The sequence below is a fragment of the Epinephelus lanceolatus genome, chromosome 11, assembly GCF_041903045.1.
Source record: "Epinephelus lanceolatus isolate andai-2023 chromosome 11, ASM4190304v1, whole genome shotgun sequence".
NCBI classification, from domain to species: Eukaryota; Metazoa; Chordata; class Actinopteri; order Perciformes; family Serranidae; genus Epinephelus; species Epinephelus lanceolatus.
In genome coordinates this window covers 26,749,186-26,772,167 of record NC_135744.1, presented here as the reverse complement: position 1 = coordinate 26,772,167, position 22,982 = coordinate 26,749,186, and the positions used below count along the sequence as shown (strand labels likewise).

Genomic DNA, 22,982 nt, shown 5'->3' with positions numbered 1-22,982 from the left:
GACAGAGGCTGGCTGAGAATAGGAGAAATGTGAATGTAAGAGTTAAAACAGTGATTAGGCGTAGAGATACAAAAAGTATGCTTTAAAGATAAATAACGAATCATACCACTGATAGTCTCAGTGATTGCTCAAGCATTATTCACTTCATGCTGCCTCTGAAGAGCTCAAAATGTAGATAAAGTTTGATGCTCCTGTCACATCCTGTTGCTTTTAGTGATGTTCTTTTGAAGAGAAACTGGTCCCCAAAGTTTTGGTTGGAAATTCACTATTCAAACTCATGATTCAAAGTTTTATAAATCTGCAGACGTTCTAACATGAGCAACATTCACCTCAGGTTTGCTTCAGTACAGATTCAACAAGGGTGCCAGTTTTGGTTATCATCAAAATGACCATGCATCCAAAACAAATTATGGTAGTCTTAACATCTTAAAAATCAAGGTCTTTTTTTATTTGTATGTATTTAGTAAAACATCCTGGGTCTAAACGCCAATAGAAAATATTTAGGGCACAAACAGGTCAACTTTTCTATTAGAGGTACAGTATTTAATCCTGCATTATGCGCCAGTGGCGTAAGGAAGTTACGATGGGCCCTCGTGCACAATATCATGCACAAATGGAGACTTGACATTGGACAACATCAACATATATATTACCCAGCAATCATCATTGCATATCTGTCAAAAATATCAAAGAAAGTAAGAAAGTAATCATTTAATTGAATAGTTTTCATAGTATATTTATAAATTTTGTAGCTTATATAAAAGCATATCATTTTGTTTTAACTAAATGCTCACTATTTAAAAAAAAAACAAAAAGGAAAAAAGAAAACCATGACGCAGATGGGTTTGCCTTTTTGAGGACATATATAGCAAACTGCACTGTTTTTAAATTTGTTTAATTAGATATATTTTTATCATTTGTCTTTGAACACAGGTATATTTCAAAGGTGGCAATCTGAATCACTTGCAAGGGCTCGCTTTCTCTACGGGCCCCTCCACCCCTCCACCCCCAGTGTAGTTGCACTGTCTGCGCTATCTATATTTACGCCCCTGTTATGCATCATTATACTTATAGTTTTAATGAGCCTTTTTACCTTTTTAATTTTTTTTGCATAAGTGTGTTTCTAAAAATATCAAAGCACACAAAAATCAAGCCAACTATCTTGCTGCTCCATTTCAAATCATCTGGGGTATGTTTGGTGTAAAAGCATTCGGTGCTGGTTTGCATATTCATTCTAGTTTACAGTTCCCTCCCAACATTGTGCAACATCGTACTTCTGAGATCTGGTTGCTTGGGTGCATGTTGTTAAAAGCTAAACACAGCAGCCATGTTCGTCTACAGTATATTAACATCACGTTGTTCCAAAAATGCATCATTTTGAACCATAAGCACATCTCAGAATCCTTCGAAAAGGACACAGAACTGCCTTCAGTAACCTTGAACCAAACTATTACAAGCGCTAACGTACATAATTTTCTGCATTTGAGTTTTGTCCCATTATTTTTGTTATATGTGACATCCTGCAAAACTGTTATGGTAAACCATGTGTGATCCCTGTGTCACTGAGTCACATGTCACCCCATAATGGAGCCAAACATCAATTGGCTGAGGTCCAGTTTTTTAAAGGAGCTGTATGATTTAGAGTCTGAGTTGGGATGCCTGCACATGGCTCTCAACATGGAGGTGACCGAGGCAGCAGCTAGCAGATAACATCGCAAACAGTGCTAACAATGGTAACGGTGCTGAGAGAGCTAACAATGTTAACATAGGGGGAACTAGAGGATGGGCACTGTGTTTCTGTGACAATGATGTTCCGCCTACATGAGTCTGGACAGCGTTACCATGGGTAACCGCCATATAAGAGCAGTGCAAAGCAGCGCTGATTAGCTAGTGGACTAGTCTCTATACAGACTCTACATTCAGTGAATATAGAGTCTGTAGGCAAACCCCGGAGATCTTGCCTCCGGAAGAAGAGCGGAAGAGCCCTGGTTTCCGGTTGTAGGCTGTTTGTAGTCTGCGTGATATTGACCAATCACGTTTGAGCCGGCTGCAGTTGTTGCCAGGTTAAACAGTCTGTGCCGTGAACTAACAAGGTGGAACATAATTGGCGTCACTGCAAACTCTGAATCCATCGCAATGGTTCAGCATATTTATTTACATATAAACGGAAGTCGGAAACGGAAATTCACCTCCTCCGCCCAAATCAAACCGGAATGCCAAAAAATCGGGGGTCTGCCCCCAGAGGCTGTATCGCCGTCTGCCGGAAGTCAGATGCCGAATACAGCCGATGGGTTCCAAGAATGCTAGTGGACTAACATGCATGTGTGGCTGTACTGTCTGCCACAACAAAGAACAGAAAAGTTCAGACTAAAAAATACACAGAGGGAGTTTGACCTCAAAACGCATTGTGTAAAGTGCTGCCCCAAAGAAAACTAGAAACATGGGGGGAATGCAAGAATCGGACTGTGTGTTGCAAAAAACAAAAAAAACAAAACACTTTTCACTGTTCCAACTTTTTCAAAGTCCCTAACAAGAACAGCAGTGTCCTCAGTGCTTTCATTGCCGCGAGCAATAATGAAGATGAAAAGCAACTGAGCATCACAAGCACTGAAACAAGTCATTCTTGTGCTTCGGACCAGTTGTCATGGCTGCTGCTGATAATGGTGAAAAATGGAATGATGATAAAGAGGCAAATCAAGGAGTAATCCCCCTGATTCAGTCAGGTAGTTACACCTTTTAGATATTGTTTGGATTAGGAAATAAAGTGATGAAACTCTTTGAAAATGAAACAATCATGAGTCGGGAAAGCTGAGATGAACACATTCAAAGACAGGCCAGTAGTTTTTGAGTTCTCCTTACATTTTAACCTCTGACTCTGCACACTGATTGTTTGATTGAATCATCTACTGAAGTAGATGTAACAGTGTTAAACAGAGGGACTGAGAGCACACAGATTTTACCTGCTGAACCAGCTGACACAAGGTAATAAGCAAAGAAGTTTCTAGGCCTTAGCTTTTCTTTTTTCTGTTTTTCTTTCTTTATCTTATTAAAAGGGAAATTTAAATGTTTTGTCACAACACTTTAATTTGGCTGTAATAAATGCAATTTTGTAGACACAGTTTTGTTGTGCAAAATAAACTAAAGATGAAGCTGTTCAAGACTGGCAAGGGCAGTTTTTATATGCATACTCTATGCTTATAAACAGATACAGGTGTGTGTCTTACAAGTTTTTTTTTTATTAACTTCCAAATGTATCATTTTAAATAACCCGTATTTTTAAGGGTTGACTGTCAAAAAGCAGAAAGTGTATGTCTCCTGCCTCCACTGGTGGTCAGTAGGAATTGCAGGAGACACAGATGCTCTGCTCTATAAATATAGACATCCATTATGACAAAATGTAGATTGTCTGATTGAAAACATCATCTCTCAGAATGCAATGTAAGAGTTGATTTTGATTTATCTTCAACAATCCTTACAATGCTGCTTATTTAAACTGTGACTTCTTAGTAGCAATTTAAAGGCATAAAGGCTGCATTTTATACACATTTTAGTTGATTTTTTTTTATTTTATTTTTGTAATTAACATAATGTTCCAAAGCAGAGTTAATTGTTAAGAATAAAATAAATTAACAGTTTTGGTTATAGTTTATGTAAAAGTCCCCCAGATAGTGTCAGTCTCATGGTTGGCTGAAGAAGAGTGAGGTGGTACCAGTCAAGTATTTGCTTTTAAGTCCACACTCAGGGATTATAAATCCATTTTTGTGAGTGTTTGGGGTCGTATATAAATATCTGTGGATCCATATTTCTTAACTTTACATTGAGCCACAATTTAGTCCATATATTCAATTAGGAAATAACTTAGGAAAAAACATATAAATTCAAGTTTTTGTTTTACATCATACAAGTCTGAAAAGGTATCAGGTGTTTTCATGTGAGGTAATCATCACAAAATGTATTAATTCACCATCTGTGGAACAAAACAATGACGTCATATTATTGCATCTTTAAACCGCTCAAATTAAACTCTTTTTTCTTCTTTGTTTTATGTGCAAGGTCGCCTCAGTTTGCACAAATCCTGATGGTTTGTCGCCACCAAGTGACATCTCCCTTCCATCATTGCAATAAATCCGACTGTCTGTGATGTCCGCGTGCACGTGCGCGCGCCTGTAATTAAAAAAAGAAGAAAAAAAGAAAGACCGTCTAGTGATCATGAATGTTACACGTTTGAACCGAGGCCCATACGCTCCCATCTTCGGGCGTACCGAAATTTCGAGAATACCGAAAGATGGCGCGCCGTGCGTGCGTGGGGGCAACCCCGTCTCAGCCTCCATCTGATGGCAGCATCAGGCAGTCCCGTGAAACATTTGCGTGGGAGTTCCCTTCACCGCCATGTCGGGATAGTGCACATCTCTCCCTCCCTCTCTCTCTCTCTCTCTCTCTCCCTCTCTCTCCTCTCTCTCCGCGCATCCTCCCCCACATTAACAGCTTAGCACAGCAGCAGCAGCTCCTACAGCATCCAGCATCCATCCCTGCCTGGGGAGCAGCAGTCCTACCCGGCGCAGCACCGACGCACGGAGGGGGCGCATCATCTAAGTGATGCCACAGCATCAGTCGCATTTCGACAACAAATACTGAGAGTAGACCCTAAAGGAGGGAGAGAAAACAGCTTCAGCCTCGAGGACAGCAACTGCACATGAAGATGTCTAACGCTGACATCGTCTTAAACGCCACCGATCGGGTGGTGAAATGTAAGTTAGCCTACATTATTTTTTCCCGTTTGGTTATGGCTGTAGATATTACATAACATCTCCAGTGTTTAGCTCCTCGTGGTTTGGCAGAATATGGCCTTTATGTTCATGTCGTGCATTAATGGTGTATATGCGGCCATCAAGTTGTGCTCACGGTGATGGTAGTGGGCTGCTGGAGCTTTGATGTTGATAAACAATCCGGTTTTCTTTGCTGCACAGCCCCCGCGAAGATCGGGCATAAAGCTCAGGAGCAGCAGCAGTGCAGCGGAAAATATGGATTTTTTTTTTTTATTGCACACATTTATTTATATTTTAATCTTTGCTGTCACGATGTGAATGTATCTGGGCTTTGGCTCGGATAGGCATGAGAGGAGAGGAGAGATGGGGAAAACAGCTGAATTGCCGAGCTTGTGGTAGAAGCTGGGGCAGTGATGCAGCAGGATTTCACAGGCTGTGACAGGGCCAGTGGAAGAGGAAGAGGGCATGAAATTGACATTTAATGGGAGTATATTTTACCGGGAGTGAGTCATGTTTTAATTTGATGAGAAAAGGTCTATAAGGAATCCCGAAAGCTGCATCAGTGGATGTGGGGAAGGCTCTGTGCTCTGTCAGAGAATTACCGAGAATACAACTCGGATCAATGGAGGATGATGAAGTGCACACACTTGTGTCATAACTCATTTAGCCCCTGCTCATTTTGACCATGGATCAGCTCACAGTCAGCACTGTGCCTGAATATATTCACATTCAGTATATTATCGTAATGGCCGAGCAGCTCAGTCAGCATTAACAACTTTGTCCTTCAGGCTACAGAGTTGTGGAAACACGGAGTAATCTGCACTGGGAGATACTCTTATGTGACAATGACTGCAGGCACAATGAATGTCCTGTATGTATAAGATGTTAGAATTGAAAAAAGGTTTATTTAAGAATAACAAAAAAGGAACAATATAGTCCGAATATCAGCCAGGTTCTTCCCGAGGGACCCTTACAATCTTTTTTCTGACTCATTTATAGAACAAAAGGCATCATTACTTAATAGTTTGCAATCAGAAACTGATATTTAAGTGCAACAAATAACAAACTTTGCACCCTAAGATCTTGAAACATATCCATTTTATCATACTGCCAGCATGTTTCATTATATTCACCTCATAAATAGAAGATGCAGCTCATTGTTTTACTACAACATTTGCATCTTAATGCTGTTCTGTCATTTGTCTTAATGTCTTCAAGAGAAAGAAGTTGGTCTAAAATGACACTGTTACGTGTTGTTTTGAGATAAAACTATTGTGGTTATAACTTTGGCAAAGCTTTACGGACATTTAGGCATTCAAAAATATTTCAAACAAAAGGTTTATATTTGCAAACGCAGCACAGCCAAGAATTCTGACTCAGACTTGTGCTTTTGTAACATGGTCATGTAACATTTAGGATTTTGTGTACAAGGTTTGAAACACTCAAAGCATTTTTGTTTTCTTAAAAAAATCATATGCATTTGTTTCAGTTTTGCTATTCACGTAGCCTCAGGCAATGTGATTTAAAAAGCCTGCTCAATAACTTCAGCAGTGTGTTCAAATCCTCATTAATTTGCTGTTTTTGACCGTTGAAAATGGATCAGCATTTCACCACATATGAATATTCCTTGTCACTTCTATCTGTTCTCCTGTTCGAAAAAGTAGTAACACCCAGGTTTTTTTCTCCAATCCCCGAAAAACTTTATATGCAGGAAACTGAATCATGCATCCCGCAGATGATCAAAGGAAGCTACCAAGACAATGACAATTTTGATCTGTCTGGACTTTCATGTCTTACAGTTATTGTGTGTGGCGCACGTAGCACACGAGCGAGGGCTGATACTACAAGCTACTCCAAGTTATTTTTATCCCAGCATACATATCCCAAACTTACAACACAGCAAGTTTTCTCAGCTCCTCTCTTTTTTCTAACACGTTTTAACCTGACAGAACATATCTAAAGAGATAAAATAACTGCTGGTCTGTGCAGTTTGTTTTCCACGGCACTGTCACCACCGTGCTGTGGGCATCAAGAGGCATATTCAGGTCAGTTATTTCAGGGATGAGGCCTGGTATACCTGTGAACTATCTTACTTTATTATAGCACATTAGAAAATAGTTTTCTTTAAATGTCACAGTTGCTGTGTTCCAATAGAAATGCATATTTGGGAATGTGTTTTCCATTGTTTAAAGCTGCAAAACTTTCTTTAAATAGATAATTACGCAACAATATGAGAAGCAGTGAGATAATATGTCAGCTTAAAACTAAACAGGCCTTGTGACAGGCTAAAATATTCACTCCAGCTTCCAGTAAAACTTATGTTGACATTAATAGTTTATAAATGGTTAAAATGGAACACTGGTTGGGTTTGGCAGAACACATCTGCTTTTATTTCCATGTTTAATGTCAGTCAGGAGGTACATAACCCTTCAATCATCACATAAAGTAGGTCTCTGTTGAAGCTGTAGGGTGTGGGTGAATAAAAGCAACCCGACATTATGCTAATGGCTTGACACTTGGGTCTGTATGCTGTATGTTAATTGGAGCTCTTATAAATGTACACTGTCTAGTCCAATCAGATGAAGCCATTCAGCGTTTTCTGACTGAACCCAGGGTTGCTCATTAGCAACACAATCCTATCATATGCTTTTTTTTTTCTCAAGCTTGCAGGATGGAGAAACCATTCTACGGAAAATGTGTTCTGGCATAAAAATGTGTACGATACAGGCTCATACTCCTCAATATGATCGGAAAATTTGACATGTGTCTGCCGCATGAGCATTTCCAACAGCATCTATGTGAACCTCCAATGCAAATTGCAGTTTTCCGTGGCGGCACTGGCTGTACTCCAACAGTCAGCTGCTGCTGCTGCTGTTGCCCGGCAACATACCGTATTTCATAGTTCAACTCTGCTCTGGTGCTGAGCAGAAGTCAGCTTTTCATCTCATTTCATCTCCCCATACATCCATATCAGTGTACTTGTACATGTGCTTCTACATATGTGTGTGTCATTTAAACTGTGCTGTTTGAAGATCATCTGATGAGTATCTGGGTTGCTTTTTAGTGGGCTTAATCCTTTGTTGCTCCATTCTGCCTAAAAAAAGCAAAGTGTTATGTCCTTGTCAAAGCATCCGCGTGTGGCTTTATTTCAGTTCTTGTTAATGTTAAAAAGGTGCCAGCAGTTTAAAAAATATGGAGTACTGTGTGTCAAAAAGTAAAATCACTTCAGGGCAACTTGAGTTTCAGCATTTTACATTTATGTAATGTCAATTACAGCACTTACACCAGTGTATTTTGGCAAATGCCTACCAGTTAAGTCAGCATTACTATAGCTCATTGGCTCATCCAAGTCCTCTCAGCTACCCCCAAAAATCGGTCTGTGAAGGTAATTCATCACTGCATTTAAGATATACTTTACAAAATTGTATCATCATGCTGTCAGGCTGCCACATAATGACATTAACCTTACTAAAACTTGAGTGGTGACTGTGCAGAATTTGTACTAGCTGGGAAAGTGTCAAAGCACACATCGCTATCACAGATACACACTGCACACTGTGAATATTTTTTACTCCCATTAAATCCACTCGCCGGGGCCCGCCTCATTATCCCAGGAGCAGTGACTTTGAGATTTCTCTAGTCAAGCATTCATTATTAAAGAGCATGTTGATCATGTTCGGTTTAAGCCTGAGCTTTGAGACTCTTCCTTTGTCTTCTCTTCATTTGGCACTGCTGAGTGGCCCTGTTTGCTATGCACTGCACAAATCTGGCAAGCGTACCCTTACTCCTGAATATACTAGAGCTGATGGATTGTGTTATGTGTGCATATGTGCAGGGATGGACTGGAGTAAAGTACTAGACTATTTTACTCATGTAAGAGTAGGAATATTTGGGTAAAAATGCAATCAGATCAAAGTAAAATGCAGTGTTATCTGAGTAAATGCTGCGTTACATTTTAAAAGGGGAGGGTTGGTATACTGCATGATGATGAGAATGTTATTAGATAGAAATATTACCTTTAAAACCTTCTTTAGAGTACAAAATAAGGTGCATTAACATGTCAGAGTACACTGGTGAAACAACATCACGCAACCGAGCCCTTACGTCTAAACAGCAATAAATTCCTTTTCCACAGACAGACATTTGCAGCCTGTGCATACAACTGATTATCAGTTTCTAAACATACAGCCACCTTCCCCGGTACAGCTTTACAAGAGCTATGGACATTGCGGTGAGTGCAACCAGCATTATTAGGCTACATTAATCAAAAAACATGCCACTTCAGCAGTAGAATAACACATCACCAAGACAGCCAACACAGAGATGTAAAGACAATTTAAACTCAAAGCAGCTGCAGTGCACAAAAACACACATTAAAGCAATAAGAGAGCTGCGCAGTTTTTACACACCACATCATACAACACACACCACAGCATTTCAAGGCAACGCTTTGGTTGTGATGTCCTCCTCTGAAAGGAGAGTTACAATTTGTTGTTGTACCCACCTGTCTGAATGTCACTCTGCGACCCTTGTGTACCACAAAGTCTGCTTCAATTTGCTCTAGGTTAAACCTCTCTGCTCGTTCTTTCTTAGAGCATAATACAACCAGTTCACTCAGCTTCTCTAGTGCCACTGTGCTCCTCAGCTTGCAAAAGTTTTGAGCTGAAAGAGCAGTCTGCACTCACAGCTGTGACAAACCGCAAAAAGGCCTCACAAACTTCACTGAAGGTAAAAGTTCCTACGCATAGGTAGAGGTCACTGCTGGATGAACCATCATGAACATTTTATCTCAGCATTTTAGGTAATCCCAGTATGCACCTGTTGTTCATGCAACATCATGGGTGTGTTTAAATTGAGCCACTAAGCTTGCTTGCTACAGTACAGGCATAAAACATTAATTCAGGTACAGGCAACCTTTTTTTAACAATGTTTAGATACAAAAATGCTAGCTATATGTCTCATTCACAGTCAACATGTATGTTTTGGAGAGTGTCTGCTGCTGATTTGGCACCTTTCTTCTGTTTCTTTCTCACACAGTTTATCATGACTGTGTGGTTGTCTCTCGCTATTATAATGAATTTTGCAACTGGACTTCATCTGACTTGTTTTTTTTCCCACATGAATTATTTACAGCTCAGACACTTAGAACAAGTTTTTCTGTGTTAAACCAGATGATCTGTAGATTAACATCAATAAATGGGCCCTGAAAGCTTGTAGTCACAGCACACGGGGATCAGCAGCAGATCTAATAAATAACCTTCGCTTCCACTGAAGTAATGATCTGTGGTTGGATTTCACACGTTCACAGGCAGTCTGTTGGGTAGGTGACTGGTGCATTTTAATGGCCACGGGCTTTAGCAATCCAGGGAGAGTGCTGGATGAATAAAGTGCTTAGATGTTAGCTGAGTTTTATCCAGCACTCTAAAGCAAGTAACGACACATCTGTACTGGAATAACTGTTATTAACTTACAGTTTGCTGTGTGTCAGTCTATTCCAGTTAGTGATCTATGCTGTTTATATACAAATTAAACTTATATTTTAAGTCAGGCATTCAGTATGTTGTATTTAATGGTTTATTTTACAAATAGACAGAACTGACATACAATAATATGAGAATATGTAACACGAGTGATTTGCATCTCTGACCCACCATTTGAAAAAAAAACAAAAACAATCAGATAAACATCTGTAAAGAGTAATCGTGTTTGACATATATTCCTGAATAATTTAAGGTATTACTGCTTAATTTAAATTTGCAAATGGCTTCTTGTACTTTATGCATGTTAAGCAAAGCCATTTCATGATAATGGTTTGCATGTGCATATACTGTAAGTCAACAAAGATGGATGCAGCACAACAACGCCCGGAGGCGAACATAGATGGAGTTTTCTCAAATAGCATTTCTGCATGAATTCCTTGATGATATGCTGTTCGTATCATTCCCGTGTGGTGTTTGTCATTATTCTCCCACACGAGTACTAAAAAACAAGAATCAAGGTTTGTAGTCTTGATGGCATTAACAGTAGCTATAGTGACCGTGATGTCCGCTCTGTTTAAATGTCACCATGTGCCTGTGCTCTGTCCTCAGCTGTCCCCTTCCCCCTGAGCCACCGCCTTACAATGAAGGAAGTGTTTGACTGCGAAGGGAAACCTCGTGTCGATCTCCTGAAGGCCCACCTCACCAAGGAGGGCCGTGTAGAGGAGGCTGTGGCACTTAAAATCATCAGCGAGGGAGCAGCCATCCTGCGTCAGGAGAAAACTATACTGGACATCGAGGCACCAGTCACAGGTACTACACATTTTAGCAGTGGCGCCCTTAGAAATTTTTTTTAGGGCTGGTCAGATGGGGCCACCAGAACCAAAAGCCGTAACTGAGATTCAGAAATGTGATGATTCTATTTAGCTGAAAATGTTGTCAATATGGAGAGGTAAGGAGTCACATACCAATATACTAAAGTTTTGTGAGACTAGACTAGATAGACTGATACCAGTATATTTAATAATTTGAGATCCACAACAATCCTGTTTAAATGTGTTATGTATCTGTATGTGTTGGGCGATCATTGTTTTTCAGATAGGTCAGTTGTCTTTTTCCTTAAAGAAGACCAACATACAGTTTTGATTTGAGTACATTAATTGTAAAGAACAAAGTAGGACAGGTCAGACAGTAATTTCAGCCCTCACCCAGGGGGTGGCCTGTTAGAGATATATTTACCTGGCACTTGTCCTGCTGCGCTTATAGTTAGCTGCAGGACGTCACACCTAGAAATTACAATGACTCAGCATTCTAGTTAAATGTATCTCACCTTGTCAGATATAATATGACATGTGGCTTCAGTAAGACATGGTCAGTCTCTACACAGCTATCTTCTGCTTCTTATTGACTTTACAAAATGTCACCAACTGTGACACATCTAAAGATGTCCCATATGCAGCCCTGTAATAAATCTTCTAAATCCAAAAGTTTATATTTTTTTGTTGAAGCTGTTTTGGACAGGTATTGATTCACATCACTGGTCATTTTTAAGACTATAGTTTGTGGTGCTGTTGAACTGTATTGCAGAAAGGCGTTTCCGATATTTTTTCGGCCCCATTTAAATCAATGACGATAGAGTGTCTCTGTCTCCATCTCTGACGTGTGATATTGTTTTGCTGCTTTTGTTTTCTTATTTTTGGCAGTTTTTAGTTGATAGTTGAGACAGGCAGGAAACAAGTGGAGGAAGAATAGTATGGCATGCAACAAAGGTCCCCAATCAGGATAGAGCCAAAGAGAGAGAGATGCTTAGCTTTCTTGGTGAAACAATATGGAGACTTGTTCTTTTGCTACAGTTGAAGTTACAGCTGAAAGAGTAAGTATAACCACCTCATAACCCTGCATACTGTCAAGAAGAGCAAACTCCTTACAGGGGCGTAGCACCAAATAAATCTTTGTTTGTGTCAAACACGTTTTCTTTTGTCCGGTGGGACAACGGGACGATGACTGCTACTAGCTATCTCGTCACACAACAGTGAGATCACAGCCCATTTGCCAGTCACTGTATTCGTCTTGTGTCTTTGTGGCCATTAGTCTCGAGCCTTACTTGCATGTTAACATTTGCTAATTAGCACCAAGTGAAGGTGAAGCTGATGTCATTAGTTTTGCAGATATTTGGTCATAAACTAATGTACCCTATTGCACAACTTAAATTTTGATGCATTAGATGAAAAGTTAGAGGATCATAAGGATAAAATACAATGTATCCTGAGGGGGATGTGAAAGCCTGGACCAAATTTCTGCAGTTTTGTGATGATTTATGTTTTATGGCTATGGAGAGTCTAGAGGAGAGGATGACTGTGGGAAAAGATGCATGAGACCTAAGAGGCAGTGAGAGGATGTGGACTGACAAAGCTACTGTTTGAACAGTACAAAAATAAACAACACACCTGACTGGAACACAAGCGCAGATGAAATGTTGATAAAAAGGAATCCATATATATGTAAATTCTTAAAGCAGGACATGGTCATTTCCAGGTAGAATCATCACTATCTTGTCATATAAGAGAAAAAGGCCAAAAATATTTCAGAAACACTGTATTTCTTATTGTAAGTCTTTTCATCAAGGAATAATTACTGGCACCTTCAGGGTGAGGCTTTTTGAAAAGAGTGAACTACTGCAGCACATTGTTGGGTCTTTTTATTTACGTTAACTAAATCAGCTGTTTAAAGAAATCATGCCCAACACATGTGTAACTTATAAAGGTAAAATCACCAACCTAAACAATAGTACCAGGTGAATCAGGGTTTTAAAACTCAGGTTGTTGAGGTGCAAAACAAGTGTAATGTCTTTATTTTAGTAAACCAGCAACATTAACAACATAGAAGGTAAAAAATAAGAAAAATATGGACTGCTAAAAGCCCATAGCATCTGCAAATGTTAGCAATAACAGACCTAAAATGTGTCCTAGTTATAATGTAAAATCAAACTGTCATATCTTGTGTATTCAACCATCGTTTCGCCATCGAGAGTACTCGTTACTTTACAAAAGTAATTTAATTATTTTCTTTATTACCCCCTGCCAACAGTAATTCTTTACACTACTCGTTATATTACTTTTCCGTTACAAACCATAAAATTGGTAATTGCATATCTCCCCAAAATTCAGATGGGTGCTTCTGTGTGTGAATGTCAGGATTAAGTGTAACGTTAGCTAATGCTAGGTAGCGTCTACTTACCCGGTGTCTTCAGTTGCTTGTGACCGGTATTTTCCCGAGGCTCTGCCCGAACGATGGAGAGACGCTTATGGAGCAACATTTCATCCAGCCACAAGCTTAATTTCTTCTTTGTAGCTGCAGCTATCCACGAGTAAAATCCAGTTTTGTTTGTTTAGCCAGTGTGGGGCTACAGCTGACCTCCGCAGCCGAGAAGGGCTCACCTTTGGTACAGTCTATTTCCTGGAAGGTCACGTTGTTGTGTTGTGCGTCGTAGTAGCCGCGGCGTTTCAGACCAGAGGTTTGAGGACGTGTTTTTTGCAGTGGAAAGAGTTTTAGTCTGACTACCTGCAGTAACAGTTCTTGTCGTATTTCCTCCTGACAAAATCAAAGTAACGGAAATATTTCCAGGTTAAGCTAAGTGTTTCCAGCTAGCTTGCTGCTTTATAACATGCGCGCGCAGCACAATGGTTACTAAAATGAGTCCGCCGATGTGATGTTGTATTTCATATCAGTAGTTTCGTGATAACAACAGTAACGTTGTAATGAGTCGTTGGTTTTGGAGTAATTGTAATATTATTACCGAAATTTCATTACTAATTAGTTACACCACTTGTGGCCCAACACTGTCCAAGAGACATGCAATTGTCATAAGTACTTTCTTACATCTACAAACCTTAGCTGATAAATGTAGCCTAATAAATTTATGGATTTAAAAAATGGCTAGAGCTCGGTATTGATGTTAAATCTCAAGACTCTTTATGTACAAAGTAAAATATTTATTTGAGTGTTGAAAACTGTCAAGGACCAAAAGCTGGCGTTAAATGCCTGGTTAGATTCCTAGTTGACTTAGATCAGTGGTTTTCAAACTTATTGTGCCCAAGGCCAAAGGCAAGACTTGTAGCTCATCTGTTTTCTTTCAGTGATAGGTCAATAATTGGTGGTGTCCTTTGGCCTCCTGGTTTCCTGTCTGTACTCTCATTATCAAAAATAAAGTATGGTAACATCAAAAGAAGCTGTTGAAAAAACTATTATTGGCATTAGTATCAAAATATTAAAATGGGGTGTCCCTGCAGGGATTGGAACACATGTGTAGCCACCATCCATGGTTTGATTCCAGCCACAGGCCTTTATTAAATGCCAAACACCTCTCAATAACATGCCACTATCCAATTAAGACACATCTGCTGAAAAATGAAATAAAATAAATAAGAAATTAAGATGATACCCAATTCTAGGTGTTTGATGCCTTGGCATCCGTGCCCATCAAAAAAGAAGGCTTGAGCAGTCTCGACTGAGTCCTGAAACTTGTAAGAATTTTGCTCAAATCAAAGTTACATTTTAGTATTCTTTTTAGAGCATGTGAGCAGAGATGAGCGGTGGGAATCTACGCTCGTTGCTAACGGAGCTGTTTGTCCCCTTTGCTCTGCCTCCCCGCTCACAACCGCTTCAGGCTGCTATGCTTAATATCCTCTACGCTCAACTCAAATTTTACCTCGCTCGACTCAAATCGCTCACTGCTCGCCCAGTTTCCCTTTGAAAGTACTTTGTTAACTCCATTATCGAGCCAATTTTTGACACAAAAAAAATACTGCATGTGTGCTGTTTACCACAGCAAAATTCTTTGGGGATGGAGATAAGGTGACACTCCAACTTTCAAACAAAATCAGCTCCATCCAAAATTTCCGCTCTGCTCACATGCTCTGACTCTTTCTTAAAATCCCCATAAATAATATGCACCTTTGACATCTGATTTTGGTGCATTATAAGATCACAGTCTTAGGCTATGTATCTTATGTTTATTTTTATAATGTAATCAGCTTGACCCAACACAGTGTGATGTTAAATATACATGTAATTATAAGAATCCAATCAGATTAATTCTCACATTGCACAGCAAACACCTCGAGAAAGGTGCCAATATTGCACTTTCAGTGTACCTATTAATTTACATTCTGGCTGTAGGTATGTTTTTGTCTGATGGATGCCATGTTGTCAACACTCTGACCAATCAGACAGAGCCTTGCAGTTAGGCATTGTCTGATTGGTCAGAATTGTTAGACTAGTGCTGCAGTACTTTTTTGCATGGTTGAAGAACTAAAGTCTCACAAGATGAGTGCAGATAAAGAGGAATACTGCCTAGAAAACAGCATTTCAGCCATCTGCTTATATTTTAGATACAGGAGAGAGGATGTGGCACAAGCACAGGTACTGTGCAAGTCTAAGTCAAGAACTGAGTACACTTTATATCTGTTTATTAATTACAAGCAATATCTTTACCGCGATATTCAACAGTGCTATCGCATGTTGCATAATTTCCTCCAAGGCCTATCATGCAGCCCTCACTTGAAATTAAGTCCATCGTTAAGCCGAAACAAAGGTGACAAATGGATGAAATGCACATCGACTTGAAGCGAAGTCTCAGGCTCCTCATCTTGACTGGCGTCAGGGAAATGGAGGCTTTATGTATTAAGCATGAAATATGGATGATGAACTGAGTATTGTGTACGGGCATTTGTGAGTGTGGAGGCCTGTTTTATGTCTTTGTGAGCTTGAGTTGTGTTTGAATATCTCTGCAGCTGTGTGTGTGTGTGTGTAGTCATATATTATGAGGCATTTATGCACTTGTGAATCTTTACTTGCACGGATGTGTTCCATGGGTGTTTGCGTGCGTGAGTGTACGTACTGTATGTGCGCATGTGTGTGTTTGATTGCTTTAGTCACACAAGCAGTCTCCCACTCACATTGCTCTAAGCTTTGAGTGGGCGAAGGCCACTGTGGAGCTGATAGGGGAGACTGAAAAGAGAGAGGAGATGGAGGATGAGTAGGAGAGAAGGAGACAGAGGAAGATGATAATGAAAAATTGAAGGCAGTGAGGAAATGAGATGTAGGTTTGCACTCCAGAGCCATAGTGTTCGCTGCGAGAGGGGAAAAAAAGTATGCATCTCCCCTGAGGGCTTGAGCTTTTTCTACCTCTTTGAGGTGAGAGCTTCTCCTCTCTGTGCTGAGGACAGAGGCCTTTCAGCCAAAGACTGTGGAAATATCTCAATGCCATGATGACCTAAAGACAGGGGAGATTTATACCATTATATTCCTCTTTGGGTGTTTTTATACTGGTGGTATGGCTGTAATTGTAGAATAAATATATATTCCTGCTGCAGCACTATGCATAAATCTTCTTTCCTTAGCCGCTGCTCTGCTGCCTGTTAAAGGTGAAGCTCATCTTGTTTCTACTTGACACAACTGAGAGAAGCCAAAGACCCAGCAGTTAATAGAATAACAAACACTTTCCTTTATGGTGACAGTGTTAATATTTGACTACTCTTTGTTCTAGAGCTGCAATGATTTTCCGATCAGTTGTCAACTATTAAATTAATTGTCAACTAACTTGATAAATGATCTATCGGTATGAATAATTGTTGAGGCTGGACAAAACAAAACACTTGAGGACTTCATCTTCAGCATCTGATTGATATTTTTCACCATTTTCTGACTTGTATTAGAAAAAATAGCTAATCCGTTAATCAAGAATCCTGTGAAACCTGTAAAAAGGTAGCATGTGTAACATCTTGGCCAAGGGACTACAGATGAAAAATAGCGATGAAAAATAACCTGTAGTTGCAGCCCTGTGTTCTCTATTGAAGCAGCTGTGATTAGCGTGTTGCTGCAGGGTTAGCCTGTTGCATACAATAATCCACGGAGAAATGTTGGCATGCAAATAGCTGTAACACATGTTTAAGGTAGCACACAATATGCTGTTTTTTCCTGTGTATAGCTATTGTTGTTCATGAAGGGTGTTATGGTTACATAACATCTATATTTCATTGTGCATTACACTCATTGTCAAAAGCTGTAAGTTCATTGCTTTGATGTCTTAATAGTAGCAACAACAATCATTACGACATTCACACTTCATCACCTTTATCAAACATGAATTATTGAGACTGTTTAGATGCAGATATCAACACAAACTGTAGCATCTCCCTGTACCGCTCGCCTGCCCGCCTGTCTATTTATAAAGCTAACCTGTGAGGAGAAAAAAGACCTCCAATAGAAAGTGCTCTACTCTGCTGCCATGAGATCCTGCCAGAATATTCTCTACCCTCTGTCTTGTTTTCTGTCTTCGAACCCTCTAACCAACAAATGCAGCTGTTGCACATCTCCAGAACATCCTTGATTTTTAGCTTCATGACAAACACATTTACAACCGTACCAATTATTTGTGAGTGTGTTTCAGAGGCAGGAGGTTTGAGAGTTGTATCAACCTCAGCAAACCTACTGTAGTTGTTTCACTGAATGAAAAACAATCAAATGATACAGACCTGTGCTTAACACGAGAAACGTGGGGTTTTCTTGGTCGCTCACACACACAAGCAAAACACAAAGACGCAGACGAAGATATTCAATCGGACTCTTTGATTGTGTAACGTTTGCTGTCCTTTGTTATTTTCCAGTCTGTGGTGACATCCATGGGCAATTCTTTGATCTTATGAAGCTGTTTGAAGTGGGAGGATCACCAGCCACAACACGGTACCTGTTCCTTGGGGACTACGTGGACCGCGGCTACTTCAGTATTGAGGTAAAACCATCAGAAAATCATCAAGTACATCATGGCTTGGGGGAAACACACTGCTAAAAATGTCATCAGTTCACTATAACATACAGCTTTTCTTGTGTAGAATAACACTTTGTTTATGTATTTGTTTTCACAGTGTGTTTTATACCTCTGGTCGCTGAAAATCCTCTATCCAAAGACACTATTTTTACTTCGTGGAAATCATGAATGTAGACATTTGACAGAATATTTCACCTTCAAACAAGAATGTGAGTACCTCTCAGCGTTTTTTTTTTTTCTTTCTCTCTGTCTTGGTAATGTCATGTGTAGCCCGGAGCACTTTGGGTAGAGATTACAAGTAATGCACCTGTCTGCTGGGACTGTCAAGTTAATTCTGTATGACGGCACAACAAAGGAGGATGGAATTGTTTGTGAACAGTTGAAAATTTTGAGCTGATAGCAACACACATGGATGCACAGCATGTGTACATATGTGTGTAATATTTCAGAATGTTTTTTGTTTTAATATTTGATTAACTTGAAACCTAATTTTAAATATATATGCATTTTATTGTGGTACATGCACATACTGTGTGAAACTTCATCATTTATGTTCTACTTAAAAAATATCTCACTATACTACTTTTGTAATTTTGTGTTGTTCAGTATCAAAAGTGTCTCATAAGAACAAACCAAGAACATGCCATATTTGTTTTATGTGCAAACGTACTTGTCCAGTAAAACTGCGCACTGATGCAGCTCATTGTATGTTTGTCTTCTGTCAGGTAAAATCAAGTACTCAGAGCAGGTGTACGACTCATGTATGGATGCATTTGATTGCCTCCCTCTGGCTGCACTCATGAACCAACAGTTTCTGTGTGTACACGGTGGGCTCTCACCTGAAATACACACCTTAGATGACATTAAAAAGGTAAGAACACACATCCTCAGCACTAGCAGGTCATGCTGTAGATTGGTTGTTATTTAAAGAAAGGTTTTTTTTTTGTTTTTTTTTAAAAACACGCACTTCTGCTTCTCTGTGTTAAGTTGGATCGGTTCAAGGAGCCGCCGGCTTTTGGGCCCATGTGTGACCTGCTGTGGTCTGATCCTCTGGAGGATTTTGGCAATGAGAAAACCCAGGAATATTTCAGCCACAACACAGTGCGAGGCTGCTCCTACTTCTACAGGTGAGCTGTTTCTTCTTCCCTGCAGCAACTTATAACTTGAACACTTGTTGTCGATACTTAAGCCCCGTTTCCACCGAGCAGTATGGTACAGTTCAGTTCAGCACGCATTTTTTTCCGTTTCCACTGTATAAAGTTGTGGATGGTACCAATGGAACCGTTCTGTACCATCCACATTTTTGGTCCCCCCTCTGTTGGGGTACCTAGCACAAAGATTTGGTACTAAAAGGTGGAGCTGTGAACACTGCAGTCTGTTGATTGGTTGGTAGCGGACGGTCACTCTGCTCAGGGCTGAGTGGTGGCTGGTTTTAAGGCTCATGTAACCACTGTTCATACTGTGGAGTTTTATTACTGTAACTATAAAATGAAAGAATGTTTTGCTGCCTCTTGCAGCAGCTGGAGTCTGAGAAAAAATAACTTAATTCACTGGGCCGACTGCCGGCAACTTTTAAGGTGGAACGTTAACTTGTAATGTTACTCAACGTATGAGATGATAACGTGAATCCATCAACACACCTTAAATGTTACTGACAACTTTGACCATTACTTTCGTTTTAATCAAGCGTTTAGATATATTAATTTCGACCGGGTTATGTGAACGGCATATATTTCAATCCTCACTCGAAGAAAAAGAAAGCATTGTGGAGCATAGTTCCTGTGGGCTCCGGCAACACTAAACCCCTGAGCTTGCCTGAGAAGGACTAAATGCACAAACCCGCTATTTTTTAAATATCCCATGGAGAGAGACTCTCACTGAAGCCTGTTTTATTTTGTTTCGAAAATGTAGTGCAACCCCATTCTATGGACGACAAATGAGGTGCAGACTTCCATCTGTGTCACCGATAATAAGGAAGTGAGTGCTGGACGGAGCAGTGACAACAACCCCGCCCACATTTAAGAGTACTGTTTGCAGTGGAAACACTAGGTACCATGTCTGAAGGGTTACTTTTGGTTCCAAAGGCACCATACCGAAAGTGTTTGGTGGAAATGGGGCTATAGATACAGAGAAAATACCTGTGCGGCAACTCCAAATTAACTAAATGATACATTGCAGTGCTGCTTTTATGCATCCAATAGTCTAAAACTTTGTGTTCATGCCATCTTGCATTGCTAAAGAAATCTAGGCTTACATTGAGCACTTGTCATACACTGCACTAATCCCATTAGCATGACCCATGTGGCTCGTTGAAGGTCTCTAATTACACTTTAGTTTTAAAAGAATGAAAGGTTGCAACTTACACTTTGGATCCTCCAACTATAAATCCTACCTGGGTAAGGTAAAAGAAAAGAAAATTATCCCCATGTTGGTTGATCATGAAGTACGTGGTTTCTTCTGCACATCCTTTCTGCTTCATTAGGCTGTGTATTTAAGAGAAAGAGGAAGGTGGGAGAAAGGGAGTGATGTGCATTAAAAGGTCAACACCCTGAATAATCGGTATAGAGATCTAATTTAATCTTTCAAAAGAATTACTGGAGTTCAGGGATAAATTCAGCTGCTTTACTGGCGCCTTGCAACCAAAACTCTTATTATCAAAAATAGATGTTAAGATTATAAATTATTAATAGATATCAAACATTTATTGCTACCTGAGCAAAACAAAAAAGGACAACACAGACAGTAGACACACACTTAACACCTCATAATGGGGATGACAAAGGAGACTTAATGTAAGGTAAACATATCCTTAAAGTCTATAGATAGTGCGTGTCTGTGAGTAAATGTGCTGTGTTGCCTTGTGGCTCTCAAACAACTGTCTCTGAGAGGAGGTTGACTTTTTCCACTTACAGAACAGATTGTTACAGACAAAGGATTAGCTGGGTGAACCTGGAGTCAAATAAAAATAGAGGCAGAGAGGAGAGAGGAGTAAAATATGAAACATAATAGCGAGGCAAATTTGGGAACGGGTTTGTTATGCAACTATTCAACCTCCAGTGACAGAGCATGTAAAAGAAGGGGGAGTGAGCACTGTCCTAATTGTGAGATGGAAGCGAAGCTATGGAAGTAGGTGGTGGTGAGGAGAAGAGGTGGCAGCGGTGGTGAGAGTTTTCTTAATGAACGTTCAGAACAGTACAGACCCCCTCCGCCCCTCATCCCCTCCTCCCCTCTGTGTGGGAGCCACAGCTTTGCTCAAATCATGAAAACTTAAGTCAGGGAGATTTATTCCTCTGCTGAAAATGAAGTGACAGTCTGGACATTGTATTCAGAATAATTGCAGTTCAGATTCACATTATAACCCATGTAAATCTCATTTTGGTGTCAAAGGTGACATTTGCTTCAAATCAGATGAAATAGTTCCACTGAAGTATTAAGTGTTTCTGTTTCACGACATATTCCCGCACAGGCGAGATCTCCTCTTTGAGTTCACCAGCACAGTATCTGACACAGAAAACAAAGCAAGTGATGGGTCTTAACTTCCCCTTTCACCGCTGTTAACTGGTCACCGATAAGAAACCATCTATTCATAGGGAGAGCGCAGCTTAGTGAGGATTATTCTGTAGATGTGTGGAGGATGCTGCTATAATAGTCATCTATCTCCCCATGGCTTTGTTCTGCCTTCACTCTCAGACTTACCTCTCCATCATTATGACTCTTGCCAACTATACAGTATGTATGCAGCATAGAGAACCACGTTCTCCTCAGGGATTTTTGGGAAATGCAAGAAAATCTCCATCTGATGTAGAAGCATGTATAAGCAGGTTGAGGGGGGAAGGGGTTACATTAAGATGCAATCAAATATAGTGCAGTTATTTGATTTTATGCTACGTAACGACAATGACTGATTGTTGCAATACGTGAATTGTAAGTGCAAACACACAGTGATGCATTGGGCAGTGTAATTTAACTCCCTGTACATGTGCTCCATAAAACCAATACTAAGTTTGCCCCTCAGAGCTGAGGAAAAGTTTTGAAATAGATCTAATTTACATCAGAAAATCTAGTGCTTACCGAGTTTTGCAGAGTATGACTGCTCTTGGTTCTCCTATGATATTAAGTTATAGTTTTTTGGTAACAACGACCAAATGGATGCATTGTGGAAGACTCTAATGAATTCACTTTTACATCTGGAACCTCCTGTCTATGATGGGTTTGAGATGCGCAACTGTTGAGGACTGTTGAACCCTGGACCTTCTGCATGGAAGATGAGTGCTCTAACCAGTACACTAGGAGGGGGTCCCTTCTTTGGATAAACATGTCTTTCAGAGGCTGCAATGGGCTGAGTTTTAAAGCCAGAGTGACAATACTGGTGTCATATGAAACTAGAAGACCTAAGGAATTCATTGGTACCATGTCATGCTAGCTTGTCCAGAAGAGGGTTAAATAACGCTCAAAAAGGAGGGAAAAACAGGCATGGCCATTATCACAGGGGTCCCTTGACCTCTAAACTCAGGATATCTACATGAAAATTGGTTCAATGGGTACCCATGAGTGTCTTCGTTACAGACATGCTCAATTTATGCTCATCCCATGCAGCTTTGGGCAAAAACAAACAGGGTGTTTCTCAAAGTCAAGGAAGGATCCTTAAATGGCTGAATTTTAAGAATGCTACATCATCAAATCCCACCTAAGGACTGTTCCAATATCAAGGATCTTTCAAATTCTATCGAGGACAGAGTCCTTCCCTCAGAGAATTTTCAAGGATGCATGTGTATATATCCTCAGTGGGTATTAAGTACCCACAATTCTTTGTGCACGATTTGCTTGAAGTGAAGGCGGGGCCTCTTCAGTGAAACCTGCGCCAGTGGAACTTGGCAGGATTTAGATAAATATGTCATTTGGATTAATATC

General features: G+C 40.0%; 1 protein-coding gene across 2 annotated transcripts in view; it reads left to right on the top strand.

The window, feature by feature from the left end:
- Positions 1-4,340: 4,340 nt before the first annotated feature.
- ppp3ca (protein phosphatase 3, catalytic subunit, alpha isozyme) overlaps positions 4,341-22,982 on the top strand; it is a 38,328-nt gene continuing 19,686 nt past the window's right edge. Inside the window, exons 1-6 of one of the 2 annotated variants that reach the window (XM_033650068.2) lie at positions 4,341-4,748; positions 10,856-11,056; positions 17,911-18,035; positions 18,169-18,280; positions 18,797-18,942; positions 19,059-19,198. In XM_033650068.2, the coding sequence (XP_033505959.1) occupies positions 4,694-4,748; positions 10,856-11,056; positions 17,911-18,035; positions 18,169-18,280; positions 18,797-18,942; positions 19,059-19,198 (779 nt within the window). In that variant the 5' untranslated portion in view covers positions 4,341-4,693. The remainder of the gene's footprint in view (positions 4,749-10,855; positions 11,057-17,910; positions 18,036-18,168; positions 18,281-18,796; positions 18,943-19,058; positions 19,199-22,982) is intronic. The other variant, XM_033650059.2, reaches the window with a different exon arrangement.